The sequence below is a fragment of the Eubalaena glacialis genome, chromosome 20 (assembly GCF_028564815.1).
Source record: "Eubalaena glacialis isolate mEubGla1 chromosome 20, mEubGla1.1.hap2.+ XY, whole genome shotgun sequence".
In the NCBI taxonomy this organism is placed as follows: Eukaryota; Metazoa; Chordata; class Mammalia; order Artiodactyla; family Balaenidae; genus Eubalaena; species Eubalaena glacialis.
Genome location: NC_083735.1, coordinates 12071665 through 12088257, shown reverse-complemented (window position 1 = coordinate 12088257; position 16593 = coordinate 12071665). Strand labels below are relative to the sequence as shown.

The following is a 16593-nucleotide window of genomic DNA, read 5'->3' as shown; positions in this document are numbered from 1 at the left end:
GGTTGAGGCTAGGGGGTGACTAAAGATAAAACAAGATTGGCCAGGAGCTGAAAACGGTAGAGGGGAAGGATGTGTACATGAAGGAGTTTTCACCAGGGTTCAGCAGATTTTCTGTGAGGAGGCAGGTGTTAAATATTTTTGGCTTTTCAGGGCCCACATTCTCTCTTGCGGCCATAGACAATCTATACGTAACTCAGACTTGGACTGCATGGGGGACATTGATAGCGAGTGTTCCAATTAAACTCTGCGGGATTTCATGTGTCACAGTATATTATTCTTTTAAGTTGTTCTACCATTTGAAAATATAAAAACCATTCTTAACTTGTACGCCATATAAGTAAGTACAGGGGGACGGCCACATTTGTCCACCAGGCTGTAGTGTGCCAACCCATGATTTATATAATTTTGTTTCTTCTTTTGGATATGTTTGATATTTTCCATTTAAAAAATGAGATGTTACTTTTTCAACATTTGTCACCCTGTTTTTTGATCACAAAAGTAATGTATATTCACTGTAAAAAGTTTTGTTAAAAAGCCAATATACAGGGGCTTCCCTGGTGGCGCAGTGGTTGAGAATCTGCCTGCCAATGCAGGGGACACGGGTTCGAGCCCTGGTCTGGGAAGATCCCACATGCCACGGAGCGACTAGGCCCGTGAGCCACAATTGCTGAGCCTGTGCGTCTGGAGCCTGTGCTCCGCAACAAGAGAGGCTGCGATAGTGAGAGGCCCGCGCACCGCGATGAAGAGTGGCCCCCGCTTGCCACAACTGGAGAAAGCCCTCGCACAGAAACGAAGACCCAACACAGCCATAAATTAATTAATTAATTAATTAATTTAAAAAAAAAAAAAAAAAGCCAATATACAAAAAAAATGAAAATGCTACCCATAATTCTACTTCAAGGTAATTACTTAAATTTTGATATCTTTCCAGTATTTTATCTCACATTGCCTTTTGAAGACCTGTAAGCACCCAAATTACAAAGTGAGAGAAACAGCGAAGTACTAGAATAGAGCTGCGGATCTCCTGGGGGAGAGCAATGCCCTCATCTGGGTCCTGCTCACTGGTTCCCAAGGGAAACGGGTCTTCCAGGCGCTTCTGAATGTTGAGCTTTGGAGATTTCTTTCTTACAGAACAAAAATTCTTGGCATCCTGCTGCTAGCTTACTGAGCCAGTTCTAAGTTTCTAGGGAGAAGAGAATTTTGAAACCCTAGCCTCTAAAGAAAAAAAATACTTCCCCAAAAACTCAAAGCAAATGGTATTTTTCCCATCACCACCCCCTTCCAGATATATTCAACTCTCTTGAAAGCTAAAATTCTACCCCGCCTTTATCACTAAATTCTGCAATTCTGAAAAGTCATGCTGAGACATTAACTTCTAATTACATAAACTTGCCTACCACTTCACTGAGGCCAAAGACCCTGGAGGGAGGATGGCGACCAGAAGACAGATGACAGAGGCCTGGGACAGAATCAGAAACTTGGCTGATACCCAGAGAAAGGACTCTGAGTATCGGAACCCAGCACAAAGCGGTGGATTTGTACAGAAGAGAGTCCCCAGACACACATTCCTGCAGGAGGAGAGAGGCGATTGCAGGCAGGTGAGGAGGGAGGGAACTTGTCATCCCCATGCCCACATTTCACACCTACCTCAGTATTGGCTGAGCCCCTGCAGCAGGCCAGGCACAATCCATACACCATGTCGTGGTCTTGAGGACAAAATTAAAAGCAGCTAAAAAGACATTTTGCAGACAGTTGGGAAAACCTGACTGTATCTATGGGTATTGGATGATGTTTGTTAGGGAATGGTTAGTTTTGTGAGGTGTGCCATTGACGTAGTAGTTAGTTATGCAGGGGGAATAGATTCGTTTTTAGAAATGCATGCTGTACGCATTCAGGAGTGAGTGAAACGTCATGATGTCTGTAATTTACTTTTAAATGGTAAATATATATCTCAGCCTTGAAATCGTTTATCAGGTAAACACACATGTGAAGCAAATGTGACACATTCAGCAACTGTGGAATATCAGTGGCTGAGTTGCCCACTGCACTCTTTTTACTTTTGCATAGATATTTTCCATAATACAGTTTTTAAAAACTGAAATGCTTGTCACTTCCAAAAATAAGCCAAATTGAAATGTGCCAGGTTAATTATGAAAAATCACCACCACTTAGAGGTTTAGGTGTAATCTGGCCTCCCTTGCACATGCCTGCTGCTACCGGGCTCAGGAGTGGCACACGCTGTACAGAAAAAGCACAACTCTTAACACTCCCACAGACACTGAGACCCGGGGGACCCCAACTCCTCAGGACCCACAGAGTGACCGAGGTGTGGGGACTCTTGTTCATAGCCGAGCATGGCCTTTCCTGTTGTTAAAAGGAGAACGACTGTTTCACTGGGGATGGTTCTTCTCCTGTATGAGCTGTGAATGCACAGAAGCTGGGCGCTGGCTTCCTCACCATCGGGACCCTGGGTGGCTGACAGGTGCGAAAAGCAGAGTCCAGGAGGAGCCCCTTTCCTTGAACCAGCCTCACAGAGCCTGCAGACCTGGGGTAAGTTCCTGCTCCGAGGCCCTGGCACCCCTGCTGCCCCAGGAACGTCTCCCAAACCCTGCCAGCCTCTCAGCTTCCCGTCCGCCAGCTACACAGCCTCCTCACCCCACTGAATCCCATGCTCCGTCTGCTTCATGAAAACGTTTGCCCGGTGCATATGGGCAGGGGGCTCCACCCATCCGGGAGGGACCACCAGGTGGGGACACCTGCCCAGACGCCCCGCAGCCTCGCCTGGCCCTCACCACCGTGTCCCACGCCAGCCACGCCCTGTCCAGCCACGCCTTCTGCGATGAGGGACAAACTGTGTGGCCTTCCGGGGTCTAAGCCAGCATTTAGACCCCGTCCCTGTGAGTCTGAAGCCAGGCCCTGCGCCCCCAACCAGTCCCCAACCGGGGACACATCAGACCTCTAGGAACAGCAGGTGCCTCCGGCTTCCCCACCTGTGCCCACCTGGATCTCAGCTCCTGGTCCAACGAGTGCCTGGGCACAAACACCCTCAGAGCCTCACTCTGATCATCTGCGAAACGGGCGCAGCGGCACCGCTTCCGGAAGCCCCGATGGGCCAGGTGCCCCGCAGGAGGCCGGGCAGCACCAGGGAGTGGAGTGGACGGCGCCTGAGACCCTCGCCCGACGCCAGGGTCTGAGGTCTCCTCCCTGTCCTCCCTCTGCGAGGCAGACGCACGCACCACAGCCACGTGCCATCGCTCCCTTGCTGTTCTGTTTAAAGCCACCATTTCTAAATTCAGAATTTCTGCATGAAGGCTGGAGTCGCCACTTGGGAACTGGAACACAGGCACTCGGTCAAAAAAGGCGGCCTCTTCCTCATGGGGAGGAAGCCGATTTTCGGTTTATCCCCCCTGTGGCTTCACTGCCAAGTCCCCGTCTCATCTGTGCAGGTGGGGGGACTCGGGGGCCACAGGCCCAGGTGGGTCATCCCTCCAGGCCACATCCCCACTCTCGGGAGGACTTGGGAGCCGTGCCCAGGCCACGGTAGCCTTGGGCGTGGCCCCAACAACCGAGTGGGTCAGGGCCCCCTGCGGGGCTGGCCCGGCCACACCTCACCTTCCCACAGCCTCAGGACCAGCCGCAGTGCCCTGACCTGTCCTTGTGTGAACACAGCAGGGAGACGACATGGATAGAAAAACCCAGAGCGGAGCTGGTTTGCTTGTTAATATGGTCTGTATGCTTGTCTAACTGATTTTTCAAAATACCCCCCCAGAAGGCATGAAAAACAGAGAGGTGAAAGTCACCTGTAATCCCTCACCCGAACGCAACCGTTAAAAGGTCTCGTCTGCCACGTCATTCTCCCCGTGGGTTTGAGGAAAGTGGGGTGCTGGGCCACTATCTCCGGGGTAACACGATGACCTCGTCAGGGGCACCAAATCCGGGGTGCTACCCAGCTACGCAGGGCTTTCCTTCTAGACCCATTGCAACACCTCACACCCTGGGGGGTCACCTTTGCGTTTGTCAGCCTGTTACTAAAAGACACAGCTCAAATATTTTCCAAATCCTGAGATGGCTTCTTTCAGTAGAAATTTTACATTTTTCAACAGCGGGCAAAATCTATCAATAGTTCATCACTTTGTTCTGCTATTAGTGAAGACTGGTAATTTTTCATTGCAACGTGACTCTTCGTGGCTTTCGAAAGCCATTTAGATTACAAAGTAGTGCTTTTTTCTGAAAACAGGTGCATTCAGCTGGCTGAACGTAACAGCTGGCCGGCACCGAGTGGACCAGGCTGGGACAGGATGTGGCCGTCCACCACCCCACCCCACCCCCTGCCCCAGGAGCCCTGAGGGACCCTGCGACCCAGGAGGTGCCCTGCAGACAGTTCTGGACCAGGCCGGGTCCTGTATCCACGATTACAAACGACAGAACACAGCCGTGAGGACACGCACTCACCATGACAGCGTCACGTGCGGGTCGCAGCCCCATCAGACCCTTGTGGTGAAGCGGCAACTACTAGGAAGTGACGGTGCCTGTCCTCAGGGCACAGGCGCTGGGAAACCCCCTCGGAGGGTGTTCCTGCCCCGCGTTCATCACCCAGAACCACTCTTCTGCCAAAAGAAAGCAGTGGCAGCAGCAGGTCCCTTGGTTAGTCATTCAGCACCATCTGTACCCCCTTTGGACTATTTTATCACAAAGTTAAAAAATTTTTAGCCAATTCATTTCTTTAAAGCTTATTAAATAGTGTTCTGCCCTTCTTCAATCAAATATCAACTGAGAACCATAAAAACTAGAAAGTAGATAAAAGGCTAGAAGTAAACGGGGAGAAAGAAGAGAAAGTCCCCTGGCCTGTGACAACAGTCGGAAAATATCTGGTGACGTACATCCGTGAGTGAGCATCTGAGGTTCAGGGTCTGAAACCACCAGCAGAACCACACGCCCCCAGAGGCAGGTGTAGAGCAGGACGGGAGCAGGAGTGGGTGATTGGGGGGGGGGGGAAGAAGAGGGGACGAGGGCAGGGACAGGCCAGGAGACCAGCGAGGGAAAGGCAGAAACACGCACACCACGGGAAAGGAAGGCGGTGGGACTCGGACGTGTCACCTGGCTTGAGACGGCATCGCGGTCACCCAGTCCCTAAGGGAGGTCAGGGTTTCTCTCCAGAAGAGGCCACTGTTTAGGAAAAACAGATGGAAACCTTTTTACAAGACGAAGATGATTAAGTAAAGAACGTACTCCTATCAGCTGGGTGCTGAGGGGAGGCTTGCTTCAGGCTCTAACTCGTGAAGTCACTGCAGTAAAATTGGAAGCGGGGCCCAGGGCAGGGCAGGCGCAGCGCCTGTTGTTCCCAAACAGCGTCCATTCAAATACACAAAAGATACATCCCGACAGCTGAGGTTGAAGTTGGTCGTTTATTTATGAGTCTACACATTTTGTTGGCATCTTAAATGAGGTTGAAGGTGTCGAGACAGGTGCCATCAGCTCTGAGTGACTGAGTCACCGGAAGCAGATGCCAGTAACCGTGCAAACTAACAGAGTATATAAAGCATGTTTTTATTTTAAAAAACCTCAGCATTAAGGATGAATTCAACCTTCTTTGAAGCCAGTCACTTTCCTGTTAAAAACGACAGTCGAAAGAGCAGACACTTCACTCTTCACACAGAGAAGCTATGTTTTTACAGAATTCAAACAAACCTGTTCTCTCATCAGCCAGTGAACAAAACAAAGATGCTTCGGTAAATTCTATCAAGAAAAAATATCTTTCCCCCAAAGCATACCAATAAATATTTATATTAAAACCCACAGTTATTTTCGTTTAATCAGATGCAACAGAAGAAAAATTCATTTTTACGTTAATCTTTGTAGGTCAGTGTGATTTATGTGCATGTTCCAACCCCGGTCTGGTTTTGAGGAACAATGGTATGAAGGGCTGTCCTGCCAGCTGTGCACCATGGGTGTGTCACAGGCACTGAGCATCGCAGCACATGGGCACAGGCTCCCCACAGTGGGGACGCTGTCCCCACCCCCGCATCGAGCTCCCTGCCCAGAGCCTCGGACACGAGGTCTGCGTCCCTGCACCTCAACACAGGATTAGCCCAAGGCAAGCCCGCGGCTCCTGCTTTAAAATCCTCGCGTAAATGACGGTCTGGAGCTCGTCTGCAGCCACAGCAAGCGTCTCTTTAGGGAGAAGGGCAGCAAGCGTCTCTTTAGGGAGAAGGACTACAGTCTATGTACTGAACTGTTTACCTGAGGAAACGCGGTTTTCAGTTCCAGTATTAACCATTTCAAGGTTCTAACGCAAACTGGATTTTACCACCACTTACATGTCCCCCTTTCAAGGCTCAGTGAAGTAAACTTCTTGTCTCTTAGAAAAAGATGGACATAGATGACTGATGGACGCTACGTAGATAGAGAGAGATGGTTAGAGTACAGGTATACATTGTACATAGATGGCTGGAGATGACAGAGTGTAGACAGATGACTGATTGAGAAATGACAGATGACAGGCAGACAGTGTCACCCCCCGGAGTCCACAGAAATGCTAAATGACACCCCCTTACGTGGAACAGCACAGAACTGCTCACTGAACACTGAGGACAGTGGCTTTTAAAGATAGGAATGCACAGTGTAACTGGAGGTTTTTGTTTTTAACCAAAAAACCCCTATACCTTCTCTGTGAAGCCACCGTGACCTGAGATAGACACGTACTCCTGGGGATCGGAGCTGTCCTGCTGAGGACACACGTGCACGGGTACCCGACCAAGGGGCCAGTCTATCAGGGAGACAGAAAGCAAGTCTGGAGACACACGAGACGCCTCAGTGACGTGCCCAAACCAGCCAGTCTCTCATTTGGGAAAACAAAACCCTGGGTGTTAAAGAAGAGAGGCACTTTCATCATTTTACATACAGTTTTAACTCTTAACGAGCGAGTTATTATTTTCCAAACAAAATTGTGTCAAGTTACTAAAACTGATCCATGCTTTATAGCATTCTTTAATCTGCAATCAAAAACGGAGAACAAAGTTTTAGAAGAAAATAAGATCAATATTTAAAAGTTCAGGAGAAGTAAAAATAAAACCTCAAGGTAAGAACCACTGTCACCATCTAATGCACTCACGGGAGGCTGGAGATGAAGATGCGTTTGCAGACAGTGCGTTCACGCTGATCAGATACAGCCTTCGCTTCTCCAGGGTTTATTCTGCTTGCATATTTTAAAATTTAGTACAAAAGAGTTAACACAATGTAACACCACCTTTGGAAGATTCATTTTACACCTGGATTGCAGGTTTCTGGCAACAGAAGAGAATTGCGCAGCTGCTACATTCTTGTGTCATAGACTACATGTATGTGCTACATGCAGAGAAAGGGATCAAGTCACGGAACAAAGAACTGCAACCGAGGACAAAGGAAGACGGTTTTGTGGCAAAATGCCAATTACCACTGCGCTCCTCCCGGACAGCAGCAAACCTCACGCCTCCAGTCTCAGCAACACGTGGACGACAGGAGGACGTCTCCACATAAGGCAGTCGACGTGCGGTCCCTGTTTGTGTCCACCGAGGAATTTCCTAAGTAAGCATTTGAAGAGGAGAGTCCAAATAAAACGGCACAGGGCAGATTCTCTGCGCTTTTCATCTGGGAAAGACCAAACTTGATACTCTACTGAAAAAACACCATGATACAGCAAACTCTAGGAATCTGAATGAAATGAGATACGAAGGTGCAAAATTAGGCAGGTTTTGGTTTGCGAACACGCGGGAGTGGGGGCCGTCACTCCAGCTCCTCCCAGTCGTCCGTCAGGTGGCCTCTGCTCTGCCGACGGATGCTGACCAGCTTCCCCGCTGACCTGAGGCTCCAGCGCGAGCTGTTCCCGGCGCCGGCCAGGCTGGTGTACTTGGTGGAGCCCCTGGCGTCCTCCTCCCAGCCCGGCCCAGACAGACGGTCACTCATGGGGTCGCCCGAGTCGGCTGCCACGTCTTCAAGAGCAAGTTTTGGAGGCTCCCAACCTTCGATCTCGTCTGGTTTCTTAGACTGTGTATTCTGTTTCAAAACTAAATTGTCCCAAAATCCAGACTTCTTCTCCGTCTTCAAGTCTTCTTTTAATCGTAAGTTAGCTCTACAGGAGACGAAAGAGTTAAGTGTTGGTGATCCGTCATCTCAGAGCCTCAAATTGTGTTTATTTTATAAAATAAAAGGTTCTTTTTAAAAAAAGTTGTTTGGAAAGCTCACACAGATTTATATGTAAAACTTGAAATATTAATATTAACAAGGAAAAATCAGTCACTACACATGATTAGGGAAACTTGTGAACGCTGTATTTAAGGTACCACACTTGGCAAAATGCAAAGTCACTCTCAGACAGAAGAGAAAAAAGTGGACTGTCTCAAGGCCACACGGAAGGCTGAGCTTGTCTCTGAACAAACCTGAGAAAAGAAGCCCCAGGTCCAGATTCAGAAATGGGGGGTGACTCCATTTACCACGTCAGTTTTCCACAGGTTTATTCAGAGCTGCAGCCTCAGACGTTCAGAGCGCTGTGCACTCTGAGGAAAACACGGCCGACTGTGGAGGCAGATGCTCACGCACGACTCAGGGCTCTGGCCGCAGTCCCCTAGCCTGGCTGCCGGGAGCATCCCCAGGACACGGGTAAAAACGCCGGCGTCCAGGCCCGACCCCTTCAGAGTCTCATTTAATTGGACTGAGGGGCCAGGACACAGGCGTGTTTTCAGGCCCCCCGTGAGCTGCCACCCTGACATCCAAGAGGACCGACTTAAACAGTCCCTGCAGAGAGGGCACATGAGGTCACGACCACAGGGTCAGAGGCAGGGGAGGGCCAGACAGCGTTGGCGGGTCATGAGTGCTGCCGAGGCACCCGGTCCTCGGAGGAGAAGCCTCTCTACAGTCAGACTCAACCAGGAGTCACCTGCCGCTGGCAATTCCACTAGGTCATCACTGAATTTATATTTTCATCTTTAAAAACATTTTTTTGTTGTTGTTGGCCATGCCGCACAGCTTGTGGGGTCTTAGTTTCCCAACCAGGGATCAAACCCGGGCCCACGGCAGTGAAAGTGCAGAGTCCTAACCAGTGGACCGCCAGGGAACTCCCTAAATACATTTTTTAAACTTTCAAAATATTTATAATAAACTAGCAGCACTGTCAGCTTAAATATATTCAATTTTCTAAAATCTTTTTTTAAAAAATTTATTTATTTTTGGCTGTGTTGGGTTTTTGTTGCTGTGTGCAGGCTTTCTCTCGTTGTGGCACGCAGGCTTCTCATTACGGTGGCTTCTCTTGTTGCAGAGCATGGGCTCTAGGTGCGTGGGCTTCAGTAGTTGTGGCTCACGGGCTCAGTAGTTGTGGCTTGCAGGCTCTAGAGCACAGGCTCAGTAGTTGTGGCGCACGGGCTTAGTTGCTCCGCGGCATGTGGGATCTTCCCGGACCAGGGCTCGAACCCATGTCCCCTGCATTGGCAGGCAGATTCTCAACCACTGCGCCACCAGGGAAGCCCCAATTTTCTAAAATCTTTTACAGTTTACAATCAATCTTTGCATTTTTAACTGGTTTTTTTACTTGATTTTCTGAAACTACTACACACCTTAAGCATGACTACAAGCTGCTTTAAGACTCATAAGTTCTATTTACTGTTAAGTTTGAGAGCTGGTCAGAGAAGCTTTTTTTCCACTTTTCCATAATCTTTCTAAGCGCTTACTGTCAAAATCAGTACAACTCATTTCTGTCTCCTCACACGGGGAAGGAAGCCCTCAGCGTCCCCGCACACGGCCCTGCTCTCCGCCGCCTCTGGAACGGCCGCCGTCCAGACAGCAGCTACTCACCCTCTGGACTTGGGGGATTTACATCTTTCCAGCAGGTGCTGCTCGTCATCCTTGTTAAACAGCGAAGTCACTTCTTTCCAGCCTCGGAAACTCGCTCCCTGAACCTAATAAAAGGTTAAGAAAAGATCACATCTGACATAGTAAATAAACAGATCAGAGCTGTATTCTGCAGTAACTGCGGGGCTGACATTCAGCACAGAAGCTGGCACCGATTCCCTTACCTGCCGTGTCCGCACACCGACTTTTCCCATCAGTTGCAGGTAAGTTCTCCCATCAGTTGCAGGTAATCTCCGTTACCCAGTGAGGACAGTAGGTAAACCCACCCACGTTTAATAACGGACGATCAGTGACCACACTTCAGCCAAACCAGGTCGGGATGGTGGGGCTCCTGACACGAAGTGGGGGGCTGCACCAACCTCCAGGTGGACTTTGAGAAGAAACCACGCGTTTTTGTTTATTCTAAGACAAATGATTTTGTACTTTTTCATTTCTGAAATCAGGATGTAATTAACGCCTGGCATCTTAGATTCAAAGAGATACAGTAATAAGGGAGGAATGGAGAAAAGGAAGTACATCTCCAGAAGTCTCGTGTCAAGTGCCTTTACCGTGAGCCACTCTGATGTCCCTGGAGCCCAAAATCACACCAACTGCAGCTGGTTTTCTTTGAAGGGGATGGAGGAGGGCATCTCCCATAGGGCAGACCTGGCTTTAAATGCTTTGAAATGTTAAAAATGCAGCAGCACTGAAACCTGAACCAGGAGACCACAAGCGAGCACTGGTGTGAGACCATCCACAGAACAGGAAACAAACAGCTTGCGACCCTGCCGTGCTCGCCCCTCTAGGGCTGATTATGTCTCGCTGAGGGCTCAGATGATGGTTGGCATGTTTTTTAGCAATTAAGCATTTTTTAATTAAGGTGTCTACGTTTTTAAAGACATAATACTACTGCACATTTAACAGACTACAATCTAGTGTAAACACAACTTTAATACACGCTGGGAAATCAAAAACTTGGCATGACTTGCTTTATTGCAGTGATCTGGACGGAACCCACTCTCTGCCTGTGCAGCAAGGTTGTTAAGAGAGTACATCCTACGTTGTCATCACAAGGAGAAAAACCTATTTCCTTCTTTTTCCTGTATCTACACGAGATGATGGGTGGTAACTAACCCTAGCGTGGTCATCACTTCCTGACGTACGTCAGTCACAGCATCGTACTACACGTGTGGAATTTATACAGTGAGGCGTGTCAGTTACTTCTCAATAAAACTGGGGGAAGAAAAAGAGTTCTAGGGCAACCACTCTGTAGCCTACAGGAGAAACTTACTACAAATCACTGAGATGATCTAAATGAGATGGTACTACAAATCGTTGAGATGATCTAAATGAAATGGTAAGTCTTAGATGTGGGCCCCAGAGCTTGGGGGAAACTAGAGATAAAACCACCACCAAAAGGAGCATCTAAAAACGTTTAAAATAATAAAAACCTCAACACAAACCACCTGTGCCCTTCAGTCCGGGAGGCCCACACTGCAGGAACGTGTCACCGGCTTAGGGCATTCTCCCCCTTCTCCCCTCTCCTTTGCCTCTAAACCCTCCCTTCCCAGCTTCTTCTCACCTGAATTGGGAAACACAGATGCGCTCGCCCTCTGGGCAGGTGCAGGGATGCACGTGAGGCGAAGAGCTCTCTGGGTGTCACCCACCACCTTTCCGTGGAGAGCATAAGGGCCCATGCCAGACCCTGAGCTCTAACAAACCTCAGACCCACACCTCCCACTGGACACTGCCCACCAGGCTTGCCTCCACCTCGCTGCCCCTCAAGAAGGGCAGCCTTCTTCCCACCTCTCCTTCCACGGGCTGGCCTTGGTGCCCCTAGTCCGGCCGGGCTCAGAACCTGTAGGTGACCCCACCCCCTCGGATGCCACATCTGTCCCCGGCGTGTGAATCCAGGCCTCTGGTTGTGGGGACTCAGGACACCTGTCCCACTGCCACACGTCACTCAAGGGCTGGCAATACCTTCCAGGTGACGTAAGAGCGAGGCTCCACGTCCCCAATGAGCAGACGTCCCAGGTCACAGCTGACACAGCACCCGGAAGAAATCAGAGAGACCAGGTGCGAAAACCTCTCTCTGCTGGCAGATAACTACGAAGTGACAAGTGATGGCACATCTACAGACAGAGCAGTAGGCGTTCTGAGTGGTGAGTGCTCACGTACAGCGTGGGGCAAACGGCCGGCTGGCAGCCTGAGGGAGACCCACCCTGGGCCAGGCACATCCTACAGGAGCGTGGCCGTCACACTAGGCTTAACGATCCCAAAAGAATGTGTCAAAGCCAGACCGCTCCTTCACTGACAAACCTGCTCTGCCTGCAGTGCCCATGTTTACACCTGAACTGTACCCCGAGAGGGACACGGGGATGTCACCCACAGACATGACTGCAGCCACCCAGCAGGTCCCAGCCCAAGGGCTCTGCCCCTGATCTCAGGGAGGCTGCCCTCCACAAGCGCCACATGAAGGGTGCCCATGGACACGGAAGCACGCCTGAGCTCAACTGGAACCGTGGGCTGTGTGGAGTGCAAGTGCCGTTCGCAGTGTGGGGTGAGGAAGTTTCCATCCTCAGAGGGCAGAGGTGACAAACTCAAATGCTTCCTGCAGTCAGAAGGGCCAGGGGTAAAAAATTCTTTATAAGTGAGATGAGAGCCAGGGAGAAAGGGACGGCCCCAAAATGAAAACAAACATGATACGCTATGAAACTCTGAGCGGTACCCAAGAAGCTGTCCAAAAGAGATGAGAAGGTGAATTTCAGCTCCGAACAAGGAAGAATTACTTTTCCCTGTGCCCATAACTCAGTTGAAAAAAGTACTTCATGCCCCATGGGAAGAAAATCTATGAAATCCTAGAAAGAAAGTTATCATCCATAACTTACCAAAACTCGTTCTGTTGGAGCAATTTAGCGGGAGGGTTTTGTCACACCTCGTCTACTGCCCCACGTGAGCACAAAGCCCAAGTGGGATCTCCGGGCCTCCCGCTCTGCCTGGGCAGAAAGTGAATTCACAGCACTGCCCACGGCTGAGTAAAGCTCCCAGCCTTGCCAACCAGAGTCCAACAGGCAGAGCTGATCACCCACAAAGCAAAGCCAGCAGCACCATCTGACAAGGGAACTTGGGGCGTGGGTCAGCTTGAGTCAAGACCACAAAGAGCCTTACCATCTGCTGCTCCTGGGAGGGGAAACTAATCCACGGCCTGCCCACAGCTGAGTACAGCCTTCAGCCCACCTGACCAGGGGCCCTGAGCAGAGCACACAGGAGGCCGTGCTGTCTATCCAGCAGCCCTGCGTACAGTGGCAGCTGAGTGGAGGGCACAGCCTGAGGTTTTTCCCTTCTGCAGAGCAAAACCGGTGGCCCCGTCTAGCCAGGGAATTCAGGCACAGTCCAGTCTGATTTGGGATCCCAAACATTGAGCCGGGCAGACCCTGAGGCCCACCCTGCTGCCTCACCAGGGCACGGAAGCTAATGCACAGCCCCCTCTACTGCTGAGGATAGCGTCCCATCCTGGCTGTTTGTGAAGCCTAACCAGAGAACCCAGGCCCCTGCAGTCCCTCTTACAGTCTCACTTGGGCAGAGAACCAAGCCAGCCAACCTGTCTGAACACTGTCAGCCAGCAGCAACCCCCCCACCCAACACGACCTCAGGGCCCAGGGCTCAGACAGTGGCCTTGCCCCAAAGTAAACACACATAGCCCCATCGGCCCAAGCACGTTAGCAGCTGACAGGTCCAGAAACGCAAACTAAGCTGGTCAAGAACTGTCTCTAGCAAAGAATCTATAAGGTCTGGAAGAGGAACCCACTCACTCAAAAGTGCAGAAAACAACGTAAGGAATCAAGCATCACAACAGCAGGTAAATGTCACACCACCAAAGGGAACTAATAAAGCTCCAATAACTGACCCTAAAGAAATGTGATATCTATGAACTATCAAAGAATTCAGAATCACCCTATTAAAGAAGTTTAGTGAACCACAATAACACAAAGACAACTAAATGAAATTAGGGAAACAACACATGAACAAAACAGGAAGTTCAACAAAGAAGTAGACACCATCAAAAACAAAAACACAGAAAACCACACACCAGAAATCTTGGAATTGAAAAACACAGTCACTGAACTGAAAAATTTCAATAGAGAGCTTCAAAACTAGCCTTCACAATACAGAGAAACAATTGAAACGATCAGTGACCTGGAAGACAGCTGAAATTATCCAGTCAGAGGAGCAAAAAAAAAAGAAAGAATGAAGAAAGCCAGAGGGACTTGTGGAACACAGTCAGAAGCAACAGTATCTACATTACAGGAATTCCAGGAGAAGATAAAGGGACAGAAAGTATATTTAAAGCAATAATGGCTGAAAATGTCTCAAGCCTGGGGAGAGAAATGGATATCCAGATCCATGAAACCCAAAAGGCCCCAAATAGGTTGAACCCAAATACATCTACATTGAGACACACAATTAAATTGTTAAAAGTCAAAGACAAACAATTTTGAGAGCAGCAAGAGAAAAGAGACAAGTTACATACAAGGGAACCCGCTACCCTCCCCCAATAAAACTATGGAGAGATTTCTAAGAGAAACTTTTCAGGCCAGGAGAGGATGGGATGATATTCAAAATATTTTTTTAATTATTAAAATTTTTACTTTATTGAATTATAATTAACATACAATATTATAAAATGTTATAAAATATTAAAAGAAAAAACTGTCAACCAAGATTTCTATACCAGCAAAACTGTCCTTCAGAAATAAGGAGAGATAAAGACTCTGCCAAACAAACAAAAGCTGAGGGAGCTCATCAGCAAAATATAAGGACTCTAATTAACATCATAAAGACATATGAAGGGAGTGTAAAACTCACTAGTACAGGTAAATTTATAGTCAGAGTTAGAGTCTGTAATATGGTAATAATGGTGGTGCATAAATCACAACTCTAGTTTAAAAGTAGAAAAAAAGTACTAAAAATAATCATAACTACAATAATCTGTCCTTGGACATACAACGTAAAAAATACGTAAACTATAATATCAGTAACCTAAAATGTGAGGGGGAGAAGAAACAGAAGTTAAATACCGCCTGCCAATGCAGGGGACACAGGTTCGATCCCTGGTCCAGGAAGATCCCACATGCCACGGAGCAACTAAACCCGTGCACCACAACTACTGTGCTCTAGAGCACACGAGCCACAACTGCTGAAGCCCGTGTGCCACAACTACTGAACGCTGCACGCTTTAGGGCCTGCATGCCACAACTACTGAAGCCCATGCGCCTAGGGCCCATGCTCCGCAACGAGAAGCCACCGCAATGAGAAGCCCGCGCACTGCAATGAAGAGTAGTCCCCACTCGCCGCAACTAGAGAAAGCCCGCACGCAGCAACGAAGACCCAAAGCAGCCAAAAAACAAACAAAAACCACAATAAAAGAGAGCAGGATAAAAAGCAAGGAACAATGGATCTATCACATAGCCAGAAATAAATTAACAAAGTGTCTTGCCTATCAATAATTAAATATAAATGCACTAAAGTTTCCAATCAAAAGACACAAAATGACTGAATGGATTAAAAAAACAAGACCCAACAATGTGCTTCCTACAAAGAGACTCACTTTAGCCTTAAAGACACACAAAGGCTGAGAGTGAATGGATGGAAAAAGATACTTCAAGACAAAATAGACTTTACAAATGGTAAAGAGAGACAAAGAAAGCCATTATATAATGATAAAGGGGTCAATCCATCAAGAAGATACAATTAATATTTATGCACCCAACATTGGAGCACATAAATGTATAAAGTAAAAACTAACAGACCTAAGGGAATTCCCTGGCGGTCCAGTGGTTAGGACTCAGCTCTTTCACTGCTAAGGGCCTGGGTTTGATCCCTGGTTGGGGAACTAAGACCCCACAAGTCACGCAGTGTGACCAAAAAAGCAAAACAAAACTAACAGAGCTAAAAAGAGAAATAAACTGCAATACAGTAATAGCTGGGGAATTTAATACCCCACTCTCAACAATGGATATAGATCAGACAGAGAATCAATATGGAAACAGTGAGTCTGAACAACACTATAGATGAAATGAACCTAACAGACACATGCAGAACATTCTATAGCATGACAGCAAAATACACGTTCTTTCAAGCACACATGGAACGTTTTCTATGACAGACCATATGTTAGGCCACAAAACAAGTCTGAGCAAATTCAAGAAGGCTGAAAGCATGGTAAGTATCTTCTCTGACCACAACATATACCATCAGTAAGAGGAGGAAAACTGGAAACTGCATGAATACATGAAGACTAAACAAGGCTCTCCTGAACAACCCACAGGTCAAAGAAGATATTAAAGGGGAAATAAAACTTGTCTTGAGACAAACAAAAATGGAAACACAGCATACTAAAACTTACAGATGCAATGAAAGCAGTTCTAAGAGACAAGTTCACACAGAAACAAGGAAGATCCCAAATAACATAACTCTGTGCTTCAGGGAAGTAGAAAAAAAAGAATGAACTGAGCCCAAAGTTAGTAGAAAGAAAATGATAAAGAGAAGAAATAAATGAAATAGAGAACAAGAAAATGATAGAAAGATTTACAAAACTAAGAGTTGGTTCTTTGAAAACATAAACAAAATTGACAAACCTTTAGCTAGACTCAACAAGGAAAACAACCAAAATCAAAATTCTAAATGAAAGAAACATTACAACTGATACCATGTAAATATAAGGATCATAAGAAG

The 16593-nt window shown here is 47.9% G+C and overlaps 1 protein-coding gene across 1 annotated transcript in view; it reads right to left on the bottom strand.

Annotated features, from left to right (window-relative positions):
• Positions 1 to 5386: 5386 nt before the first annotated feature.
• The window catches only part of TDRP (testis development related protein), a 53655-nt gene continuing 42448 nt past the window's right edge, over positions 5387 to 16593 (bottom strand). The window contains exons 2-3 of the mRNA XM_061177463.1: positions 9823 to 9926; positions 5387 to 8107 (exon numbers count right to left, since the gene is read on the bottom strand). Of these exons, the coding sequence (XP_061033446.1) occupies positions 7762 to 8107; positions 9823 to 9926 (450 nt within the window). The 3' untranslated portion in view covers positions 5387 to 7761. The remainder of the gene's footprint in view (positions 8108 to 9822; positions 9927 to 16593) is intronic.